The sequence below is a fragment of the Nanorana parkeri genome, unplaced genomic scaffold, assembly GCF_000935625.1.
Source record: "Nanorana parkeri isolate BGI_ZX_2015 unplaced genomic scaffold, ASM93562v1 scaffold33, whole genome shotgun sequence".
NCBI lineage: Eukaryota > Metazoa > Chordata > Amphibia > Anura > Dicroglossidae > Nanorana > Nanorana parkeri.
The window spans coordinates 2,372,035-2,397,831 of NW_017306301.1; the positions used below are offsets into that span (position 1 = coordinate 2,372,035).

At 41.2% G+C, this 25,797-nt stretch overlaps 1 protein-coding gene across 2 annotated transcripts in view; it reads left to right on the forward strand.

Moving 5' to 3' along the window:
- The window catches only part of CBX5 (chromobox 5), a 34,112-nt gene extending 11,383 nt beyond the window's left edge, over window positions 1–22,729 (forward strand). For both annotated transcript variants that reach the window (XM_018569009.1, XM_018569002.1), the window contains 4 exons: window positions 14,645–14,804; window positions 16,658–16,823; window positions 20,978–21,075; window positions 21,641–22,729. In XM_018569009.1, the coding sequence (XP_018424511.1) occupies window positions 14,671–14,804; window positions 16,658–16,823; window positions 20,978–21,075; window positions 21,641–21,791 (549 nt within the window). In that variant the 5' untranslated portion in view covers window positions 14,645–14,670 and the 3' untranslated portion in view covers window positions 21,792–22,729. The remainder of the gene's footprint in view (window positions 1–14,644; window positions 14,805–16,657; window positions 16,824–20,977; window positions 21,076–21,640) is intronic.
- Window positions 22,730–25,797: the final 3,068 nt, after the last annotated feature.

The window sequence follows — 25,797 nt, forward strand, 5'->3', positions numbered from 1 at the left end:
GAAAACATTTACACATTCAAACACATCATTTTTTCAGTGTATTAGCGAAATTAATAATGTATTCCCTCTGTTTTTATTAACATGAGATTTGAAAGCATACTTTGACTGCAGATCTTTTTCTCACAGTACATTTTTCAGATGCAGTGTGATTTGTGTTTGCATAGTTTTATTACATTTGATGACATATTTTTACCTTTTAATAAAATATGTATTTCTATTGAGAACAAAGTTGCACAACTGGTTATAGCTTTATGGAGTACCTTTAATCAGATTGGGGGGGGGGAGGATGGGAGTAAAATGTGTCACTTGGCTTTGTGTTGTTGAATACATAATGCATGTAGCTTAGATTGTGTTTTCGGACTGGAAATTAGTTCCCATTGTCCTTTAATTTATATGCAAATTGCGGCCACACCTTTTGCTGTGCAAACGTGGGCACCTCCCGTCTGCCGAAGTAGAGGCTAGAGGACTAGAATGTGCCATTTAAAGTAGATGTAAACCCAATAAATACAATCTCGTATAAGCTTTAACATGTTAATGTCATCTCAAAGGTTGCTTTTAGCCTTTGTAAATATGCAGGACTCTTATGAATAGCTTCTAGTTCTGCAATGAAAGTCCTAATTCAGCCTCTTCTTTTAATAGGGTGACCGAATGCTCCCAGATATTTCTCTTGTGTTATCAATATGCCACACGTACTTCAGATGGAAGCTGTAAGTGGTAACGGCCATGTCCACACACATTGTGCAGGCATGGTTCACCATTATCACCATCAGAATGCCAGGTTGTGACTTGCAGCCCCCCACTGAAGTGAGTGTATGAAGACAAGAAGCGGCTAGTAGAGGCTGAAGGAGATCGGCAATACTGAGAGGCGAAAAATTGATGAAAACTGTGTTCTCTAGAAAAAAGGAATTTAATAAACACTGCAAGCTAAAGCTGGCCATACACCTATAGATTATCTGCAGATTTTCTATGGTCAGATGGAAAAAGTACAACAGATTCCTCCATCTATGCTAAGCTGTGTGGATGGAGGAATCTCTCACTGGGCCAAGGTTCACTATCTTGCTAGTCGGCCCCCGCTGGCTCTTGAAATACCTGAACAATGCCTGCATCCAATCAGATTGTTCAGCTATTTTGAGAGCCAGCGGGGCCGACTAGCGAGATACTGAAGCTTGGCCCAGTGGGAGATTCCTCCATCCACACAGTGTAGCGTAGATGGAGGAATCTGTGACACTTTTTCCATCTCACCATAGAAAGCCTGCAGAAAATCTATAGGTGTATGGCCAGCTATAATCTAGGCATATACTGGTAGATTTTCGTACAGACGTTCATATGAGAAATCTCGTCAGAACATCCGAAAGACTTGTAGAATGTTAGAAGTTTCATTTGGTTTTATCGTTTGATTTTGTACATTAAAATCACGGTTAGCAATTTGTTTGAGAAAAGTTTTCCTGCCCCTTTTAATTTTATTTCTCTCTGGTCAAAAATCGATCATTGCTTTGACCCCATTACCTATTAGAATATGAAATAAACGTTCTGAAAACAAATGAAAATTCTACTCGTGTATGGCCAGCTTTAATGTCCCCCACTTAGGGTTTACATCTTCTTTGTTATAGGAAAGTTTGTATTGCTTGTTTACACAGTGATGGCAGTATACCGTATATACTCGAGTATAAGCCGTCCCGAATATAAGATATTTTAACATCTAACATTGCTGACACTTCCTCCTGTGTGTCACTAATACCTCTAGTACGGAAAAATGGTAGCAGGTCATTTGTTTCCATTGTACATTGATTTTCTGTCGCTGTTGCTAGACACTATTGTGAACCTCAGTATCATGAATGAGCACAACTATCCGTAAAAGAGAGAGATTTTCATCTATAAAAATGGTTTCCCTGTTTGGCCGGAATCACATGTGCTCTATACACACATTCATGTCAAATTATTCACTTGATTTATTTGCAGCCTGTGGCCCTCCAGCTGCTGTGGAACTAAAAGTCACAATACTGTGATACCTATTGTCTGGGAGCATGTGCTGAAACACTCTTACCCCCCCCCTTCTCTTTTGGGTCACAGGAGCAGGGCCGCCATTAGGAATCATGGGGCCCCGCTCCCTTATTACATACATGTGCTTGCCCTACGTGCACATGTTCATTCAAATCAGTAGCAATTAAGAAACATGGAGCAGCTCTACCCTCTTGTCTCCAATCCTGCTGCTGGAACCTCAGTGCCTGGTAAAGCTTCCTCCAGAGCCTTCACTAAGCTATAGGTAACAACCGGCACTTGTAAGGGAATCCGTCCATCCAGTACTTTATTTGCAAAAGGGCATAAAAGCAGCAAACAAGCAAATGCTTACATTTTTCACCCCCCCAAGATGGGTCTTAGACTAGTCATAGCCAACTAACTACGTCTTAGGCCCAGTTGGGGGCTGAAACATGAAAGCATTTGCTTGTTTGCTGCTTTTATGCCTTTTTGCAAATAAAGTATTGGATGGACGGATCTCCTTACGTATGCTGGTTTTTACCTATTTAATTCAAGTCAGATGGCGGGGCACAGGGTTGGTTTTAATTTTTTTTATTATTTACTTTTTTTATCACCTTTTTTAAATTTTTTTTTTGCTATTACAAAGGGGCTAACAAGCTCCTGTGTGACAGCATTTGGAGGTGACAGGTTCTTTTTATGGAGACATCTGGGATCTATTTGACCCCAATGTCTCTCGTGCCCTCCATTGCAGACAATCAAGCACAGGATTGTGCTTGATCGTCTGTTTACCCGGCACTTCAGCAGGGTTTGTGACAGCTCTGAATCAGGAAGTGTTGCTTTATTGATCACAGAGCAGATCAGTGAATTAATGTTCCTAGGACCCAGGGGCTCACAATCACAAGCTAGTGCAATTGATCTAGGTGGCTGTATAGCCACCCAAAGTCAGCAGATGGCTATCTGCTGACAGCACAGAACCATGCAACCTGGAAGGATCCCAACAATATTGTAGGAAATTCAGGGGGCTTATTATCCAGAAGGTAATTTTTTTTTTCTTTTCTACTATACTTCTACTTCTTTTATAGGGTACCTATACTCCGTTATTCTGAGCTATTGTAGCTTAACGCTGCAAAATAGTGTGCCTTTCCTGTGGAAGGCAGGACCATGGACTCCCATGACATGACCAGTGCTGTGGTTGTAGTCATGTGGCCCTTTCCACAATATAGACTGGCTCTTCCTTTAAATGAAATCCTATCATTAGACAAACGTGGAAGTTACCTTTACTGACTCTATGTTAAGTATTTATAGCATGTCTAAACCCAGAAACCAAAATGTGATATATTTCACCTTACCAGTCCTTGGGTGTGGTGGCTGCAGTAGTAGTTTCAGGCTTTTATGTTCACTTGGTAATCCTGGCAGTAACACGCTTTATCCTAGGGTGGCTATGCTCGCTCGCTCCTGTATCTATGGGGGAGCTTTTGTTATAACACTATGCTGCTCTACTGATTTTGACTACAAATACATTATCCTCTCCATCTCCATTACATAAGGACGGGGGGCATGGAAATATGTAGTTATAGCTTAGAAGAAAAATGAAAACGAATTCAGTCACCACATTGAAGGACTGGTAGGCTACAATATATTACTTTTTTTTTTTTTTGTGTGTGGGTTTCTGACCTGGACACCATAGACATACAAAGACCTCTGACTTTCTTTCTCACATTCTTGTCAGTTCACACCCTGGTGTTACGTTGCAGGGTTTTTTTCAGCGCTGAAACGCATGCAAATTAAAATCCCATGTATTCCCATGGGGGCCGTTTTGCTCCATAGACTTCAATGAAAACACGCTGATCAGGGTTTTTGCGGCCGAGACTGATATTCACTGGACAACTGAAAATGAGCTTAAAACGCTATTACAGATGAATAGAAAACACCTGTATAACGCGCTAAAAAAAGCGTGTAAAGCACACTGGACTTCTGTCGCCCTGGTGTGAATGGAGTCTAAAACGCAGCTAGAATTTTCATAAGGAGATGAGTCATTGCAGCCTCTGTATCCTTCTCATAAAAGGGAATTATGGGCAAAATAAAAAATTACATATTTAATGTAGCCTGTAACTAGCCGTAACACAGCAGGTTGTTTTTCCAATCCAAAATACATTCAAGTACCCAAACCAATAACAAAAATGTATCTTATTTGTGTATCACTCGGCTGTAGATCCTTAAATCATCTCTGAATTGGTGCTGACACTGTCCTTCCTTCTGGAGGGTGGCTACTTATGTTCCCCATGGTCCCTGTGTGTGTTGTACAGTGGCCACCACTCCAAGCTCACTTGTGTGATGGACTACAATCTCAATACACATTAGTAAACTAATCATGAGATTGTAGTCCATCACAGCAGTGACCTTGGAGTGGTGACTACTTTACAACACACACAGGGACCATGGGGAATAAAGTAGCCACTCTCCAGAAGGAAGGACAGTGTCAGCACCAATTCGGAGATGATTTGTGGATCTACAGCCGAGTGATACACAAATAAGATACATTATTGTAATAGGGGACTTATATGCATTTATAAGATTTATCTCCTGAGTTTAGTGTCACTTTAAATCTAGTCTGGCAGAGGGAAGTCGTGTCAGACTGGAAGCAACTTTGAAGATTACATCCATCCAGGTTGTGGTCATGTCAGCAACACATGGACAGCATTTGTTCCCGGTCTGCACCTCCAGTGGATGCTGCCCAGCACATACCAACAAGCTGTTTATTGAATTAAAGGAGAACTATGAGGTGAGTGGTTTTCACTCACCTCATAGTTCTAGCCGACCTGTGACAATGGGACTGTCACAGGTCGGCTCAGTAGATCGGGAGGTGCGCGAACACATACTGGCGTTCGCTCACCTCTCGATCCTAACTCACGCAGCTGGGCGGATCCCGGCACAATTGTCGGGAACCGCTTCAGCTGCGGCGTCTCAGTATACCACGAGCAGCTCGCGGTATACTGAGCCTAGGGTGACGGGAGGACGCTAGTTTGTGTCCTCCCGTTACCCTAAGGAGAACTATAGGGAAAAGCCTTAACCCCATAGTTCTCCTTTAAAGTGCGGCATTCATAGCAACCAATCATCATGGCTCCTATATTTGCACAAATGCCGTACTTAATCTGGTGCTGGTAAATTAAACACAATTGGTTTTGCTGGCACTATTATTGTTTTGCATATCAAATGGAGTTCGTCTAGTTTTAAAAATGTCCCTGTATGTTTTTTGGGCTCATCCACCCAAACATACGCAGGACAATCACTAAGCCCTGGTTCACACCTAGGAGTTTTTGAGCAGTTCAAAAAGCGCTTTATTGCCCAACACAAGAAATCCCATGATTTTCAATGGTCCTGGTTCACTCCTGAGCAGCAGAACGCCAGAAAAGATACAGGAGCTTCTTTGGGTGGTTCCCATAGACTTCATTGGAAATGGCCAAAAACGCACAAAACAGAAGCATGATGTACATTTTCATGAGCGTTTTTGCGTGTTTATACATGCGTTCTTAGATTGCCCACAATGGTTTATGAGCTGCCAATCAAAACGCGCATCTTCATGTACGCGAGTTAAAACGTGCATACAAATATGCACAACGTGCAAAAACCGCATGCTGCTAACGCGCGTACAAATGCGCAAAAACTGTGCCGCCTATGTGTGAACCAGGGCTTATATGCGGACTAAACCTATCTGCCAAGTTGCTTAGATCGGGGCAGGTCCTGGAAGCATGATGATGGGTGTAACAATAAGCAAATTTGATTTGTCAGCCATGCTTGGTGCAATATCTGTGTGCACCCTGGGGTTTAAAACATCACATGACAGAACAGCAGTAACCAAAACCCCAACTTTCATGTACACGTTTTCACCTAGAGCCAGACTTCAGCTCTGTAGCTCTTCTGTGTGCAACAGAGAGGCAGTATCTTATTTCCTCTCCCTCCCTTCCCCCACAAGTCTATGGGGGAGGGGACACCGGCCTCCTTTCTCCTATCCATTTTGTAGACTCCTTTCTAGCCAGATGGAGGTAGTACGGATTTAACCCTTTCCATTGCAGAGAAATGTGCAGTTAAAAAGCTAGAAATGCTATAGGATCCTCCGTTTTAATGTGAAAAAACAATTGCAAGTTTGCAGCTGTGATTAAACTTTGAGATGTATTGCTATGTATGTAGATTGCTTTAACTTCCCTTATATTTTACCACCGCACATCCTCATTCTTTGAAGCGGTCATATCCATGAATGTTACATCTCTTGTATATTTTACTGGGGGCAGTCAAATATGGATACTGCTAATGTTTACACACAGTTATTGCTAGACCTCAGAATTAGTAGTACAAAACCTAAGATTATGGTATAACAAAGAAAACAACCCACTACTACTACTGACACCAATCTTTGCTGATGACTACAGGTTTTCCCACGTGGATAAACCTTAGCATTACTTTTGCCTGCATTATTTCAGCTAGGTACTCGCCCAAATGCTCCGATACTTACCCCGATATCAGAACTTCCAGGCAGAGGGAGATTCCCTCTGACCAGCAGTGCCATGAGGAAGCATGAAGCAGGCCAATCAGGAAGCCGGGCGGTGGGTCATGACCCACGTCCTCGGCTTCCTGATTGGCTAGGAAACCGGCTTCACTTGTTGCTAGGCAGCCTGGCTTCCTGACCAATCAGGAAGCCAGGCGGCACGTCATGACCCACCTTCCGGCTTTCTGATTGGTGAGGAAGACAAGCTGCCTCGCAGTGTCGCAAGGGAATGTGAAGCCGGTATTCTTTCGATAGAACACCAGCTTCCCATGCAATCAGGATGCTGGGCCAACAGTACCTTGGGATGCCGGTATCGGTATTCGGTATCGTTGAGTACCAAATAAAAAAATATACGTACCCGATACTGAAAAACTGGTATTGGTGCATCCCTAATTTCAGCGCCAGACTGCTGTCTGAGTGATGCACAACACTGAGGTGGATTGTCTGTAATTTCATTATATGTAGATGTAAGATGGCTGTTTATAATTGTGTGTGGTCACCTGACTATAATAAAGGAGAACTCCAGTTAGGATAAAACCCACTAATAAGAAAAACAGGTAGTTTGTACCTTTTTTTTTTTTTCCTGATTTTTGAGGCACCTACTATGAATGTGAAAAAAAGAACTTATGGCCGTAGAGAACAACTTTTGCTGAACAAATGTAAAGGCCAGCTCCATAATGTCCTTTACACCCAGGGCTCACATGAAGGGAGTTGAATGACGCTGGATGTCGTTCAACGTGGAAGGGGACTGACACTGGATCGCAGGGTAATGCAGAGAGGCATTAAAAACGCCTAGTTTTGCCCCACGTGTGAAAGAGCTCTTACTACGTTAGTGGTTTCACTGGCATTTAACAGGTGTCAACGATTCCAACAAAATAGTGCCGGGCAGCTGGATCTTTCCCTGCTTTCTCACCTATATATGTGAACTGATTTGATAATTATGCTCATAAGTCTGTATGTGGCCATTTTTCATGTGTTTTTAGAAGCATTGTCTAAAAGTATACAGTGAAGTTTTTACAACTGTCCACTATTTTATTTTTATTTAAATGTCTCCTACATGCAGCACTTTTCAGTGATGGTAACTATCCTGATAAACAGAATTACGTTTTTACATGTACCCTTAACGGAGCACCCCTCAAGTTGGTGTCTGCTTAGCCAAGCCCTATTATTATGGCCGAATCCTTGGGCCTTGTGATCAGCAAAGCAGGACAGGGCTGGACAAATCCCAGTAGCCAGGTAGCCAATGCGCCTTAAAACTTTCAGCTGGTGCTTAACGTTTGAGGTTTTCTCTAGCTGGTGTCAATGGACCTGGCTCCTTATTGAAAATCCTGCTGGCTTTTGGATTGGACAGGCTGGCTCCTAAATTCCATATGATTTGCTTGCCATAATGGTACAAGATTCAGGTTTAGGAGGCTGCTGAAGGTATTTGCAGAACATCTATGTGCCTGTATTTAAGATTTGCTTTCAGATATAAACAACAGAGTGGCTTTAAAGTGACATTAAACCCTCGCGTGTGTTTGCATATATTTACAGCTAGCAAGCAGTACTTATAGGCAAAAACAAAAAAAGTTTACAAAAGGGTTAAAACATACCTGTGTCTCTGCTATGTGCTCCCGTCTGAAGATCTGAAGATTCTCTTTTTGGCTTTAATGTCACTTTAAGTTATGCAAGTTAACAGGCACTTTGATAGCCAACAACCAACAAATCAGACTGTACCCAAAGTGCTTTAAATTGCAGATATTCCTTCATGGATAATGTTTCAGAGATTTGACATAAGTAATTAAACCTTCTATATATACATGTTTTACAACTACCCCTCTCCCTTTGGTCAGTTGATAACCTCACATGGCTTCCAATACCATCTATATGCCGATGACACTCAAATATATCTTTCTACTCCACAACTCACCAAAACTGAGCTCATGATATTTCCTCCTACACTCCCCCCCCCCCATGCACCTTTCCCCAACTTTTCCTTTGAGATTGATAACACAACTACACCATTCCAAGGTGCTAGGTGTGATCCTTGACTCGGAGCTCACCTTTCTTCCCCACATCCAATCACTATCCAAGTCCTGCCGCCTTCACCTTCATAACATCTCCAAAATACGCCCCTTCCTTACCAATGAAACCACTAAATTACTCATCCACTCACTTGTTATCTCTCGTTTCGACTATTGCAACTCCCTCCTCATTGGTCTACCTCTACACAGTCTATCCCTTCTTCTGTCTATCAAGAATGCTGCCGCTAGACTCATCCATCTAACCAACCATTCTGTGTTCTGCAACCCATCCTGTCAATCCGTCCACTGGCTTCCAATCACCCAAAGGATACAATTCTAAATAGTAGCATCCACCTATAAAGCCATCCACAACTCTGCCCCCGGCTATATCTCCAACCTCATCTCAAAGTATCACCCTAACTGTCCTCTCCGCTCCTCCCAAGACCTGCTTTCTGGCTCCCTCGTCAACTAGTTCCATGCTCACCTCCAGGACTTCTCTAGAGTCTCTCCCTTCCTTTGGAGCTCTTTACCTCAACCTATCCAGCCATCCCCTATTCTGCCTGACTTTAGGCAATCCCTAAAGACTAATTTATACAGGGAAGCCTATCCCCCCTCAAACTAACCACTGAACCATCACATTCTCAACAACTCATCCCCACACAGCTACCTCCTCATGTATCAGTTGCTTCTCCCTTTTAGATTGTAAGCCCTCACAGGCAGGGTCCTCCTTACCATCTAGGCTTGATATGTGTTGTAACTGTAATGCCTTCCTTATATTGTAACGATCTGTGCAAACTGTTGGCGCTTTATAAATCCTATATAATAATGTTAAACTACAGGCTGAAAAATCACACGAGTCAGGCAGATTCCACAAGGCTCCTAAATTAATTAAGCTCTGTCCAGATGTGGTCATGGAATGTCATTTTGTGCTTCATTATGAAACTATGAAAGAAGTATATTCACTTTTTCATTGAAATCATGTCATTCCTCCACTAATCCATCTGACAGTACCTCTGTGAATTGAGGCTGTTGTAAGTTTTATATTGCTACTTTATTCACAGCTCTCTAGCAAACCCTAAAATTAATTTGACTTTTGTTCCTTTAATCCCTTTTTTCCCCATTGGCTGGATTTTATTTTTTTTATCGGCTGACCTTAGCTAGTAGAAGAAATAATGATCCATCCAGCCAATAGGGAAAGGAAGGATGGTTTAATTGTATCCAAAAATATTGTTAAGTAGAACTTTACCTTCATGATTCTGAGTTTTCCGAGCTGCTTTTTAGGAATGGGTAAAGAGCAGTGACATAGAAAGAAGAAGCAATGGAAGAGCTCACAACAGCCTCTATGCACAAATGATATTATGTGTCTCTTATCAACTCCCAATAGAATAATTGGCAATCAAACCCCCACCCCATCCCAGTATAAGTTAAGAATCTCGTATGGGGGAAGGCACAGCCAAGAGGTCAATGCTTAGGCAGACATTGTACCTCACTATCATAGTACATCACTATAAAAGTACAAGCTCAGCTCACTTTTAAAAAGGCACCAAAATGAAAGCATCAGCAACTATTCTTCATAAGGGCTGCAAGTAAATCTCTTTCCTACAACCTGCTTTCCTTCTCACATTCTGCTTCTATCTCCCTCCTCCATTAACATGCCTTCTCTTCCTCTCCTCACAGTAGTATCCTCTTCTTAAACACTTATTCCTTCACCCCTCTTTTTTCCTCGACTCCATACCACATCGCCCTCACTCCTGCCTTTTCCCTGTTACTGCACCCATTAACTTTTGCTTATCCTGAACTCACATGCTGGCAAAGCCTCCAGGACTTTAGGGCATGTGCACTCCTCTAATCTAACTCTCATCTCACTTCCCTCACCCTCTCGCTTCTCCTGCTTTCTGGGGACATTTCCCCTAATCCTGGCCCCCCACAATCTAGATTTATTGAGCACACCCAACACCTTTCTTCCTCTGGCCGCAGTCCAAGCAATCTCAATTTTTTACCTCTGCTCCCAAGATCCAGTCCCCCCTTTTCATGTGTTTTCTGGAATGGTTGTTCAGTCTGTAACAAGCTCACCTCCATCTATGACCTCTTTATCTATCCAACTCCTTTAACCTACTTTCTGTCACTGAAACCTGGCTTCAGGATTCTAACTCTGCCTCGCCGACTGCCCTTTAGCATGGTGGCCTCCACTGGACTCGCTCACCCAGACTCAGTGGAAGCAAGGTGGACTTGGCTTCCTTCCATATCCACAAAGCACATTTCACGTTCTTCCTACATCACCTTCTCTATCACTCTCCTCTTTAGAAGTTCATAATATACGTCTGTTTCTCTGGTGATTGCAGTGATTTATCGGCCTTCAGGACCGATTTTACTCTTCCTTGACATCTTCTTTATCTGGCTACCCTATTTTCTTTCCTCTGAAACACCCACTGTTATTCTTGGTGACTTTAATGTCCCTGTCAATATTAACAAGACAGCAACCTCTGAGCTACTCAGCCAAACTTCTTCCTTTGGCCTAACACAATGGATGCACACACTCCTACTCACTCTGATGGCAACACCCTCAATTTCATATTCTCCCACCTCTGCAATCTCACAAACACCCCTTTTCCACTCTGATCACAACCTCATCAGATTCACATTCCTTATCGTTAGCCCCCCACCACTCCAACCAGCAAACCATTACCCGTAGGAACCTTCGCCACTTTAACCCCTCTCTTCTTTACTCTGCTACAGATTGCCTTTATGACAATCGCAACCCTGTCCTGCCCTGACCTTGCCACTTCTCTCTACAATAGTTCACTCTCGTCCTGTATGGACACACTTGTCCCCCTCGCCACTCACAGAATCGGGCCCCATCCACTACAGCCTTGGCAGACTGATGACACTAAAAGAAGAAGACATAGTTGTGCTCTTGAGTGACTGGCGTAAATCCAAATCCTTGTGAGACTGTATCCATACAGCCAAACAGACCTATTTCATCACACTGATTAACACCCTCTCGTCTAGTGTTTGTCCGCTTTTTTCTACCTTTAACTCCCTACTTCGTCCCCCTCCGCCTCCTACAACCAACTCACTGACTGCCTAGGAGATTGCCAATCACTTCAAAGACAAGATTGACGCAAATCTCCACTGTCAACCACCACATTCACTACTCTCTTCATTCGATCCTGTTACCATAAACGAAGTTGCTACTCTTTTGTCCAACACATGCTTAATTCTATACTCTCTTACTCACATCTCCAACCTCTCCCTTTCTAATGGTGTCGTTCCTACCCCACTAAAACAAGCATTGGTAACCCCAATATTTAAAAAAACCCTCTTTAGGGCCCACCAGTCTAAACATTTCGAGACCCATCTCCTTGCTCCCATTTACCTCCAAACTTCTTGAACGCCTGGTCTACAACCACCTGAGCTGCCACCTTACCGTTTACAACCTCCTTGACCCGTTTCAATCTAGCTTTCGTCCACAACACTCCACAGAAACTGCCCTTCTAAAACTTAACGATCTACTAACTGCAAAAACCAATGGTTTCTACTCTATACTCATACTTTAGTTTTTTTCTGCTGCCTTTGACACAGTTGACCACCCGCTTCTCCTTCATAAATTCAAATCCCTTGGCCTCCAAGACTCTGCTCTCTCATGGTTCATGTCTTCCCTATCTCAGCGCACCTTCAGTGTCACCTACAATGCTACCTCTTCCTCTTTCCGTGAATGTCCCCCAAGGGTCTGTCCTTGGGCACCTTCTCTTCTCCATCTACACCTCTTTCCTGGGTCAATTGAAGCCTCACATGGCTTCCAATACCATCTTTATTCTGATGAAACCCAAATGTATATCTTAACTCCTCAGCTCACCCCCTCTGTCTCTTCAGGTGTTCCTAATCTACTCACTGACATATCAACATGGATGTCACACCACTACCTCAAACTCAATTTGTCCGAAACTGAGCTTATAATATATCCTCTCCGTGTCCCCTCCCCTGACTTCTCCATCACAATAACAGCACGACAATCAACCCCTCCCGTCAAGCCAGGGTGCTCAGTGTAATCCTTAATTCTGAGCTCTCCTTTCAGCTCCACATCCAATCTTGCAGACTCAACCTCTGTAACATTTCCAGAATTTGCCCCTTTTTAACAAATGAAACCACAAAGCTTCTAATTCACTCCCTTGTAAACTTTCACCGACTACTGTAACTTCCTCCTTGTTGTCCTACCACTATGCAGGCTATCCCCCTTTCAGTCTATCATGAATGCTGCTGCCACCGCCCCCCTCTGTCAATACCTCCACTGGCTTCCAATTGCCCAATGAATAAAATACTAACAACAACATACAAAGCCATCCACAACTCTGCCCCCGACTACATCTCCAACTTCGTCTCAAAATATCACCAAAACACTCCTCAAGACTTGCTCTTTCGTCACCTCCTCCCATGCTCGCCTCCAGGACTTCTCCAGAGTGTCTCCCATCCTCTGAAACTCTCTACCCCAATCTGTCCACTTATCTCCTACTCTGTCTACCTTTTAGGGAATCCTTAAAAACGAATCTCTTCAAGGAAGCCTATCCCAACTAAACATAACTGTCCTTTTACTTCTTCCGCTAACACAATCTAAACAATTATTACCTTTTGTATCACTTGCCCCTCCTATTAGATTGTAAGCTCTCACAAGCAGAGCCCCCCTAATCCTATTGTATTGTAACTGTACTGTCCCCATTATGTAAAGAGCTGTGCAAACTGTTGGTGCAATATAAATCCTGTATAATTTTAATAATAATATTAGATGGGATAGCAAGAGGAATAGCATGGATTAGGTAAAAACCTCCCAGTCTGATACCCACACAAACATTGGCACTGATGTCCAATTATAGATAAAGTGTAAATTGTGCAGCGCTAGAAAATAAAGTGTTTGCTATAAATAAATATGTAAATATATATAAATAAATATATAAATATATATAAATTAGGTAATATAAAGAATCTATACTATTCAGTGTCTATCTGATTAAATAGTTATAAATAAAAAGTGTGTCCACAGTGTAAAATATTCAGTATCACAATTATATACAGTGTTAAAAGATATATTATATAATATTTTCACTCTTGTGTCTTTCAATAATAAAGTGATAAATTAGTGTCAAAACATTTTGGTGAACAGCTGATACCCAGCATCAAAACCTTACAATAGTCCCAAATGGTGATCCATTTATCATAAAAATTATAGAAATTAGAAAAAACGTGATATAACTTAAAATTGACTCCGATGAGCACTTCAAACAAATATCTCCAGTTGGTGGATCAGTTGGTGAATTTCTTCCCACACCACAGTGTTGTCAGTGTTTTCAAACTGCCCCCTTTTGGGTGTGTACTCACCCCACAGTTGAGGTAATGAAGCAAAAAGTCCCAAGCTAGAGGGTCCATCTTTCAAACGTTTTCTTTTAGTAAGATCCCGTCCGTTATGGATTTACAATAAAGAGAGAAACCTCCTCATGGTGTGGTATGCATAAACGTTTATTTATAAAAACAAAGAATCACTCACAGTTTAAAATCGAAAAAACCGGCCGGTGTAGTGTAGCGTCTCACTCGTCTGCTACTTCCTGGTATAGCGTGGTATTGAATTAGAATAGATCCGCCCCGACGCGTTTCGTCATAGAAGACGTCCTCAGGAGGTCCTCAGGAGGTCATAGGTCTATCCACTCATACCACGCTAGAGCTTTTATAGCCCATCTTGTAGTTCTTTCTAATAAGTTACCACTAGATGTCCTCGTGGTACATTATTTCAGTGTTTGTTTAAAGGAAACAGTCCAATTATAGTTAGTAATGTTTATGTAGGAGATTTCATTTGCCTTCCATTTTTTCTAAACAATGATAAAGGGTTAGTCTACAACCTGAAATTATACCAAAATATTTTTATATCTTTACCTCGATGAGGCTATGGACCAACTCTTTACTTCGTTTTGGAAACAGCTTATTAAAGCTTTTGTTCTTTTGGTTTTGTAATTGATTGATTTATTTTTTATATTTTTCTTTCTGCAACTGATGAGTATAACATTAGTAATATACAATTCACATACTTTCTATGCCAAGTCAGTTTGGTCTTTTTCACTGATGTTATTTTCTGCAGGGGCGAGGCCAAATAGGGGCAATGCGATGGGAAAAAAGAGCAAGAAGGTATCGGATGAATCCTCTTCAGAGGAAGAAGAATATGTGGTAGAGAAAGTCCTTGATCGCAGAATGGTGAAAGGGCAAGCGGAATATCTACTTAAATGGAAAGGCTTTTCTGAGTAAGCAAGTTTTGTTTATCTATTCAGTATCATCTCCTATCTGCAGTAAGCCTTGATTATGTCACTTTAAATACAAGATTGGTAGTAATGGACTTTTCTACTACCCAATGTTTTGGAATGTAATATTTTGTTATATTTTTCATTGCAATGCATTTTTGCAGTTTTGGCAACTAAATGACAGGTCTTGCAGAGTTAGCTACTCATGGTTAATTGGTCACTGGGTTTGGATATTCTGGTATGGTGGTTAAGAAGGAAACTTCACAAAGCAGTCAGTTAATCCTAATCTATCCCATAAACTGCATTGTGCAAATTATATAATAAAGGTAAATCATATCCAGCTATTGATAAAGAAATTAAATTGCCAAATGGTAAAAATCAAAGTGTTTTACTTTACATTAAAGGATTAGTAAACCCTCACAGATTTTTGCATATATCTACTGATAGCAAGCAGCAGATACATGCAAAAACATTAAAAAAAAGTTCAGAAAAGGGTTAAAACTTACCTGCGTCTCTGCCGCACACTCCGATATGAAGATCTGAAAAAACTAGGGCCCGCCGCAAAGGATCATGGGGTGGGTGCACGCGCAGTAAAGATCTTCGGCCGGGAGACGCAAGGTAAGTCAGTGCACGCTGCTTGCACCCGCACAGACTCCGTGGGACACAGAGACCGGCACCAGCACTGGAGGGACTGCTGAAAACTACTGGAAAGAAGAAGATGATCGGATCAAGAGGCATCATTTAAGGTGTTTACACCAGCATGTGGGGTGAGGGATTATCCTTTAATGTCACTTTAAAGCTGAACTCAGGGTATTTGAAATACTTTTAAGGGAACACTGGGGTAGAGGTCTAGACAAATTTTAGTTTTGGAGCAGGGTAGGGGTAGAACCTCTGACACATTTATTTTTGTTTGCTGTGATACCTTTTTAGGAGTTTTTTTTTTCCCCTCCCACCCGATTTCAGATGGATAAAGTTAATAAAACAGGAAATAAAGCTAAATCTCCATATTGTGAACACAATAATTAAAGCTTAACATAGGCACTAACTTTTCCTCACTCTTACAAAATGTACAGGTGTCTTTGTTTCTATTGGTGACATTTACTTCTGTGTCCTCTCCCAGGTGGCACCAGTCACCAGAGCAGTAGACAAAGATAGCAGCAAACATTGGCACCGATTTCAAACCCCCCTTCTCTCTATTCAAAATTACAACAGTTTGACTCTATATTTACTCGTTAAAGATACTACATTCGTACACATTTAGTAAAGCGCATGTCAAGGCAAAACATTTTAAAGAAAGAAGCCCATATGCAGTAAAACACTTCAATACATCCCCCGTCTCCTCCATGTTTTACCACTTTAAAGACCGTACAAGTAAATATAAACGATTTTGATGTCCTGTTGTGAGCTGGCAACTTAGAGAGTTGTCATTCCTGCCCAGCTTTTGTTAATCTACTACTCCTACTCTCAGATCTCCACAACATAAAGGCTAATCGTGCTGTAGTCCGCGATAAGAGCTAGATGGCTCCTTGAGACGATACAGGACAACTCCAAATTCCATGAGATTAATGTTTTATTTTTTTTCATTTTAATTGCACATATCAAAAACATATACCAAAATGTTTCCAGCCTACATACTGCTTTGCAAATAAAACGGTCGAAAGTGGAAGTTTTGTATGGAGGAGTTTTTGCATTGGGGGTTACAAGGCAGAGAGGTTTGTCGGTCAGTGGTGATAAATGTATAATATGACACTGGTGGATTTGGAAAATGTTGTGAAAGGTCCTTTTTTTTATTTTATATTACTTTCTCAAAATGTATTCATTATATAGATATTTACAATTTCTGTACTCTGTTTAAGAGAACACAATACATGGGAGCCAGAGGGGAATCTAGACTGTCCTGAGTTGATTTCCGAGTTTATGAAAAAGTACAAGAAGCCCAAAGAGGGAGAGCCCAAACCCAAGACAGAGAGCACCAAAAGAAAAGCTGGGAATGAAGACATTAAGGCCAAAAAGAGGAGAGAGGTAAGGCTAACACCTTTAAGTACACGCAGATACTGTTCCCATGCCAGAGGATGCTTTCCCAAGTATTTGGTCAATGCCTGCACCCCCTTCCATTTTCACTAGCATTATCACATTAGGTTCCAGTTAGCACTGCTGCAACCCCAGACTGCAAGGTTTGATGAGTTTCTCCACTCACTTTATCCATTGAAGAAAAAAAAAAAAGCGTGGCTGCACATCGGCATTTCAGTAATCTTTATCGTTCCAGACAAGGTAAATCATGCCTGGGTCCTGCCACTTTAGCTTCTTTCACCTTCCAGGCTTAATCACTGCTCAGTGACACTAAAGCATTTAATATGTAATGTTCACTGATGAGTGCTTTGGGTATGCAACATGTAGCACCATATGTGAAAATGTTTCTATCATTGATTACAAATACAACTATTATTAAAGAAAATTAGAAAATCACTTCTATTTCACCATTCGTCCCACAAAAGTACTCTGTATAAGTATTCCCCTAGTCTCCATGTTCTGTTTATTTTCCTACCATCCAGAAATGCAGTATAATGTTATATATTTTTCTTGCCAAGGTGGCCAGTGGGTCAGGGGTTTTCCCTGTGTGTGCCGGACTGCTTATGTTTCCCTGAGTTTTGGCCTTCTGTTCTCAACTCAGTGAGAACAGAAATTGTCCTAACATTTCAATCCTTTTGTTCATTATTGAGAGATCATCTCATCTCTTCCTCAATGCCTGACCCCTCCGCCACTTTTTTCTGGTCCTTCTTTGCATAACCATCAGGAGGTGGAGGCTGAAGATGCTCTTTCCAGCAGTTTCTTTAGCAGAGTAGGAAGATGGGGCTGCAATCTACCTCTCAGTGGAGGATCTTTCTTCTGCCCTGCCATCTATACCATGGAACAGATTCCCGGTCTGCTGCAGCCCTTTTAGTACAAAATCATATGTACAGAGGACTGCAAGAGAAGACCGGAAGTGTTTTTCCATGCACCAATCTTTAAAAGATTTAATCCTAATGTGAGGCACCAGCCTTGAGAGAAACATACTTGATCTCAGATTCTGGAGAAGATGTTTTCCCTTTGCAAAAGAGGAGAAATTCTTCAACTATCCCAAATTAGATGCAGCTTTGCCCCAATGTCAATGATTTTTCTTCTCTCCTTTTGTAGATTTTGTATCTTTTTAAGGACTAGATGTATAGGAAGGCAGAGACCCTCCTTAAGTGAACCTGGGATGCTAATGCTTTTAAAATACAAGGTGTTTGCTGAATGGCTGCTGTGCTGATCGAGTGACCCTCTGCTTTTACTACAGAACAGGCATACCCTTTTAGGGAGGTTTGTTTGGCTCTAAGCTAGACACTGCCCTATCTAGATCTGCCAAAAAGGGGAAAACGTTTCCCATCAAAAAGAAAATATTCCATTAACAGACTTATTTTTCCCACCCGAAGACTTTTTGGGGTACTGAATGTTGTTGCCGTTTGACAGACGCACACAATTTTTAACCTGGGCATGTTGGGTATCTATTTACTCGTTGTAACCTTCTTTTATATTTTATTTTTTTTAAATGGGTATTTTAATGTGTTTTGGGGCATTCAATTTAACTCAAGTGCATTTTTCACAAACTTTTTGGTCTTAATAATAAGTTGCCCTAATGTCGTGCAACATAAAAATTTGTAACTGCCACCATTTTATTTTACAGGGTCTTGGCTTTTATAAAATATATAATGTTTGGTGGTTTTAAGTAATTTTCAGGCCTAAAATGTGCATTATAATGTGTGCAACAAGCAAAAAAAGGCCTCGGTCATTAAGGGGTTAATGGAAGAACCCTACGTACCAGAGGGTGTTCACAGAGGGTGATTGATGCCAAAGTCCGGGAAAACTTTTTTTTTTTTCCTGGTGTTGCAAGAATAAACACTAATTTCTGAGTACTTCAGTTATCCTGGAATTTTCAAAGGATGGGCTTGACCAGGTCTTAACCCTTTGTGCTCTAAAAGTACAGGTTTCAACTCCTTCTGTGTTCTAAGATACAAAACTGCAAGAGAACAAAGTACTCCCCATTGTTCCAAAGATTGGAGCCACTACGGGACCTCAAACGTTTTAGGGGTTTAACACTGGCCCCGGTTAAAGCAATTTTCAATTTGTGACACTTAATACAACCTTCCGTCTAGCAATTCGGCGAGGGGAACAGATGACTTTACAAGCACTATGAATAAAAAAAAAAAGAAATACTTGACACTACAGGATAGATTGATGTAAGATCAGATCCAATGTACTCACCTAAGGTGGCTTCAAGATTCCACAGGACAAACAGGAAATAGTTTTATCATCTTTTTGTGACAATTCAAAGAAAATATTTCATTCACTCCGTGTAAGCATTATTTAGAGGTCACAAGAGAATTTAGGACACGTCACCTCTTAGTAGGCTTCAGGCTTCCTAATAAGACTTTCAGGACCAATAAGGCCTCAGTAGCTAGATAATGGATCCATTAGATGATTTCCCTCATATACAAGAATAAGAGAAAATGGTATTTTAAGCTGTTTTCAAACAAAAAGATTAAATCAAAACATTTGTGTGAGACTTCAATTGGGCTTTGTTTGTAGGAGAAACCGTTTTCCCTACCATGGCCAGTTTCTACTCTCTCCTCTGCATCAGACAAAAAGTTTTCTTTAACTCTTGGCGCTAATGGCTGCCAGCTGAACGATCCACTTGCTGTTGCATACTCAGTTTTCAACAGTTTATCAGTTTTTCACACAGACTTGAGGGGCTGCTCATCCAAGGCTCTGGGGCTTCCACCACGAACATAGAATACAAAAAGGGAACAGAGCGCCACCGCCGTGTGTAAAATCGTTTATTAGGATAAATAAAACCAGGGATAAATGTATTCACAAGCAAACGGTTTCATCACGCTTTATCAACAAAGAGGCCACACTGTCTGTTAACCCAACATGGTATTGCCCCGACTATGTAACAAGGTGGCCTCCGGTCACATCACCGGCCGAAGTCAGCCAAGATTGACGCGTTTCAGGGGCAAGCCACCTTGTTTGTTGCTAAAGCGTGATGAAAACGTTTGCTTGCGAGTACATTTATCCCTTGTTTTATTCATCCTAATAAACGATTTTACACACGGCGGTGGCGCTCTGTTCCCTTTTGTTCTCTCCTCTGCATGTTACATTGGGACTCCATGTGACCAATCTAGATGATAAATAATGTCACTGAAGTCCCCATTTGCTATTAGAAGCCAACCAATGAATGATTAAAGCCACCAGCATGTATCCCCCAACCCAAATATATTGTTTAGTTGCCAGTAATGACCCACACTCGTTCTAGGTCAGTGGCATACTAAGGGCAGGTTCACCATTTTCCGGACCAGATCGGGAACACGGTTTGCCGTGTTTATACCGAGATTTTGCAGCGTTTGGAATTTTTATTTTTAAGCTTAAAATGGTCTTACAGGTGCGTTCCAGTGCGTTTGTATGCATTTTTGATGCGTTCCAGTGCATTCCAGACCAGACAAAATAAGACGAGCAGTATTTTTCTGGTCTGGAATGGACTGCGCTGGTGTGAACAGAGGCCAGAAATAGCATAGGGATACATTAGGATGCATTTTGGATCGGGAAACAGTCTGCTCTGGAGATGATCCGGACATGGTGCCCCTTCAAAATTATGCCCCTTCAAAAACAGGTCAGCAATTGCAGCTTCCATATTTTTATACTGACATATGGTTTACTCCCCAGCTACACACTCACTCACCTTTCCTTCATTCCCCTGTAGCTCTGTTTAGCTGCTGGAAATAAAGATAATTCTGTTCAGTCAGTGGACACACTCCCTACTCCATTGTGACCGCTCAGGGCTAATCACCAAGCACCAGTGCTGTCACATGCTCCTCCATACCCGGAGTGCTGCATGGGTAAAAGCAAAGGTTTGCTGATTGGAACTATTGCTCATTGAATCTGCTGCTTTATTTAGTCCGATATATTTCTGCTTAGGTCATTTTTCTGGCATTTAGTTTCATTCTTTTTCTTTCTTAGTAAAACACACAGGAACAATGTTACATGAACAATTTTAGAGACATGATGATTTGACATTTTGTATCTCGAATGAAGAAATATGTTTTTATGGTGAGCTGACATTGCATAATAAGAGTGAAGATGTTTTTCTCTCTTTTGCACAGAGCAATGATATTGCCCGGGGTTTTGAAAGGGGTCTTGAACCTGAGAAGATCATTGGTGCTACAGATTCTTGTGGAGAGCTTATGTTCCTCATGAAATGGTAGGTACCAGTCTACATTTGCATCAATCAATGCTGCCTTATAGTTTAATTCAAGTAAAAATTTAGTAGAAGACTTGAGATGCACAAGCAAATCTATGGTAGTCTGAGCCAATTGGGAAGCATCATGGATCTTAGCCAAACATTCAGATCTTCACCCCAAAAGCATAGCAGTGGGATTGTTTAAACTCTGTCTGCAGACTTGAAGTGATTTCAATGAAAATGTCAAATCAGCTATCAGTGTGAGATATGGATTGATGATCTACGGACAGATTTGGCCATCCTAGGGTTAAAGCAAAATAAAAAAGTACGGGGTTCAGTTCAGCTGCAGATGGCTGGTCACTTGTATATCTTGTAACTCTGGAAGAACCAAGCAAATAAACAAGTGAGTGCTACTTTTTTTGGATGAATGTACAACATTGATAGCTGTGTTAGAAGTTGGTTTATTATAAGACGGATACCCAGGGTTGATGTTATATGCCCCCATGTTTCTTTTGCACTTTGTAAACGAAAGGACTTTATTATACGATGTATGCTACTCCTGTAACACATACGTTTTCTTCCATAGGAAAGATTCTGATGAAGCGGATCTGGTGCTAGCAAAAGAAGCCAATGTGAAATGTCCCCAAATAGTTATTGCATTTTATGAGGAAAGATTGACGTGGCACTCCTATCCCGAGGATACAGAAAGCAAAGAAAAGGAAGCTGTGAAAAGCTAAAGTCTTTTTATATCTGTAATATTCCTTCCCCCATTAACACACACATACCATCACCCTACACATTTTCTCTGTCTTGAGCCAAGCATTGCCAAGATGGGGAGGGTTTTTTTTTTTCCCCTTCTCCTCCATATAACCCTTTTGCCCTTAATCACTCCAGTGGTGGCATTTGCACAAAACCTGACTTGCCATGAATACCAAGAGATTAACAGCCATGGCATGTTCACCACTCTGGGAAGGATGCATTGTAGACATTGTGTGCTGCTACACTTTCTCCAGTTTTTAAATGAACATGCGAAACATCGACAAGGGTGGGTAAGGAGTTCATCGTGAATGGTTACATGTGTTCAGTATTTGGTCAGTTCCTTCAGGATCAGATGTGAAAGATTCTCCCTCTGTTACCACTGATCAGTCGTGTACTGTGAAGGGAACCTTGCTGCTTGCTCGCATTCTTGGATGCTTGTTCTCTAAGGGAGAAGACTGTTTTTATTAAATGTTTGAATTATTTTTAAATATCTGTGTACTATCATGTAGGGTCCCTGCATTTACGTATTTTATAACCGAAGATGATTGCTTAATACAGTGGCAAATAACTGTGCCCCTCAGCGGGAAACTTTTGTATATACATATCCATAGTGTCAGCGACAAGCACTTTGAGAAAAATGCAGCGTGTCTGCAGGTCCTGCCTGCACCACAAAGAAGACCTCGAAATGTGGAGTGACTATGTGGCTTTTTGTAGGTGTGCTTCATTCAGTGTGCCATATATTGTGATTGGATATCATGCCTTTAACAGTCTTGTGTTTGGGGAAAAAACAATGCCACAGAGTATTGACTTCCATGTGGGTGTAATGATATTTATTAGGCTTTTTTATGGATATAATTCCATCTATCATAACCTGCAACACTTTTGTGTTTTTTAATACAATTTTAAAGTATTGATGGAAATCTAAAGTTTGATTCCTTCATGTTGCTAAAAATGAGGATTTATGTGTGTTACAAGTCAGTGAGCTTTTAAAATGTGTAACAGAAGTGTCATAATGCTCCATTCTCTATTTCAGCTGCTGAGGAAGCAAGGCAAGTCCCTCATCAGGGTATTTATGTAGCATATATGAACATGAATACATGTTTTATCAGCATGATATAAAATGTAAGCTATAGTATGAAACAAATCTCCCAAAACAGGGTACTTATAAGACTAAGAGAAGCATGAACGTAAGGCAGTGCAAAGAACGGTGATGTGTAGCAACCGGACTACCCATGTCTTTGGTTTAGAACACTCAAAGCAATGAGGATAATTAGCTGATGCAGGTCACTGAACATTGCACTCTTTGTTTTAATTGAGAGCAGAAGTCTGGAAAAAAAGCCCAAGAATAGGAATAGGAAATCCAGGGAGCAGAGTAGCCCATGTGATTTAAAACATGGCCGCTTTTTTGAGCCCTTCCTGCTGATAATGGTTTGCAAATCTTCCCAGCTACCTTTTGAAATTGCCTAGATTGTACTGGTTCCAGAATTCATTAATAGGTTGTTCAGCCCCGATGAAACTGTGTGTAGATTACAACACATACTGTTGGCGCTATATAAATCCTGTATAATAATAAAGGATTAAAAGAAATTTGACTAATTGAAGAAGATTTTAATGTATTAGGTATAGTGTTTTGTATCAATTATGCTTAGTTTTATCCCATGTAATTGTGTGTTGTCTTTCTAGTTCACTTTCATTAAATACATTCTTTGGGGAATACATACATTTTAGATAGTTACAGACATTATTGTAATGATGGTAGGGACAGTAACCATGAAAGGAACCCAGAGGTACATACAGTTTTCTTCCAGAAGACCCAAAACCATAGATAATATGCAGGCTTCCAGTTGACATTGTGAAACCAAACCTTTGGCTCCCTCTTCACTGTTGTTTGAGGTATGCAGTACTTGGATGGACCAGTAGTGAGGTGCATTGGGTATGGGAAGCTGAGCCAGAGCTTGGATTCTGGAGGTGCATAATGGCATTAAAATAAATTGCCCAGGAAACAACCCTGCTCATATGTTTGACAGAATATGGATCCTCTAGGAGGAATCCCTAATAATCTTGAGCGTGAAAGGCAAAGCCATTGTGTACCAGAATCTTAAACCGGGTATACACGCATATATTTTTTATTTATTCAACCTGCGGGCTGAACGAAGAAAATGTAATAGATTATTTCATCGCGTTGATCGAGGAATCCCCTGCTGTTTCTATGGTATTCTGACGGCAGCTGATTGGCTGTAAGCTCCTGTTGGCCAAGAATCCGCTGATCAAGGGATACCCGGTCGGAAGGCTGCCAACAGCAGCATCCGCTCTGTGACTTTCGTCTGATTCATTAAGAACTGGTCGAAATGCGCTGCGTGTGTAGCCTACTTTACATTATATATAACCTTTTATAACAAGGTTGAGACATTTGTTTTCTGTATGTATTTTATTACATGTTGTAATACAAAGGCAAAAGAAATACATAAAAAACAATACTCGGTGTTTCAGACTGCCACATATTATGGCAGAAAAAAATGTTTGCTGTCATGTTACACTTTTTAAATTCACTGCAGGTTTGCAAAGGTTTATTTATACTGTAACTCAATGGTATAGCATTGTTATAAGTCAACAGTGATACAACTGAAAGTATTATGGGGAACAAAATGGCAAATTAAAAACCTAATCCCATATTTTTATGTTTAATGATTTGCAGCAGAAACCATTAGTGATACTTTTGCAGATATAATACCGTTCTATTTTCCATTTTCAGTATGGATGTTTGTGCAGCGTATACAAAGCAATGCTGCCTTTCACTAGGCTGGTCTGTAGGCTGACCTCTGCTCCCTATCGGCATCACTACTTTTCAGCTCACTACAACCCATGGCTGCTTGCGAAACTTAGTTTTAATGCTGATGCTTTTTTGTACACTGATTTAGGATATATTTAAAAAACGTTTATAAATGTTCCTTTTTGATGCGTATTCATCTAAATAAAATACAGGTTTAATGTCTATATTAGTCCTTTTTTTTTTATTGTCATGTACTTTTGTCAGTTACTGTATCATTTATTCCCGAAAGAAAGGGTGAACCATAAGCAGACTATTCATGCATGTCACCTTTACACATCTAAATAACTATGACCTTGTAACGACACGGTTAGCTTTGAGTTGCCTCTCTGCAAAGATACTATTTTGACGAAATTAAATGGTCTAAATTAAGACTTCCCTTACACAGTCATGGACGGTCAGCACACCTCAGTTCATTTCTATGGTAGGTTGAAGTTCCTGCACAGCACGCTGGTACTGGTTTATTTACTGCAAGATGCAAAAGTCACGTCACAAACAGTGCGTGGGCATAAATGCTTATGAGGAACCTGAGCACTTTGAACAGCAAAACATCTGGCCATCCCAGGACTTAACATGATATACACTATATTGACAATAGTATTGGGACGCCTGCCTTTACACGCACATGAACTTTACTGGCATCCCAGTCTTAGTCCGTAGGGTTCAATATTGAGTTGGCCCGCCCTTTGCAGCTATAACAGCTTCAACTCTTCTGGGAAGGCGTCCACAAGGTTTAGGAGTGTGTCTATGGGAGTGTTTGACCATTCTTCCAGAAGCGCATTTGTGAGGTCAGTTACTGATGTTGGACGAGAAGGCCGGGCCCAAAGTCTCCGCTCCAATTCATCCCAAAGGTGTTCTATTGGGTTGAGGTCAGGACTCTGCAGGCCAGTCTAGTTCCTCCACCCCAAACTCACTCATCCATGTCTTTATGGACCTTGCTTTGTGCGCAGTCATGTTGGAACAGGAAGGTGCCATCCCCAAACTGTTCCCACAAAGTTGGGAGCATGAAATTGTCCAAAATGTCTTGGTATGCTGATGTCTTAAGTGTTCCCTTCACTAGAACGAAGGGGCCACGCCCAACATATGAAAAACAGCCCCACACCATAATTCCCCTCCACCAAACTTTACACTTGCCACAATGCAGTCAGGGCAGTACT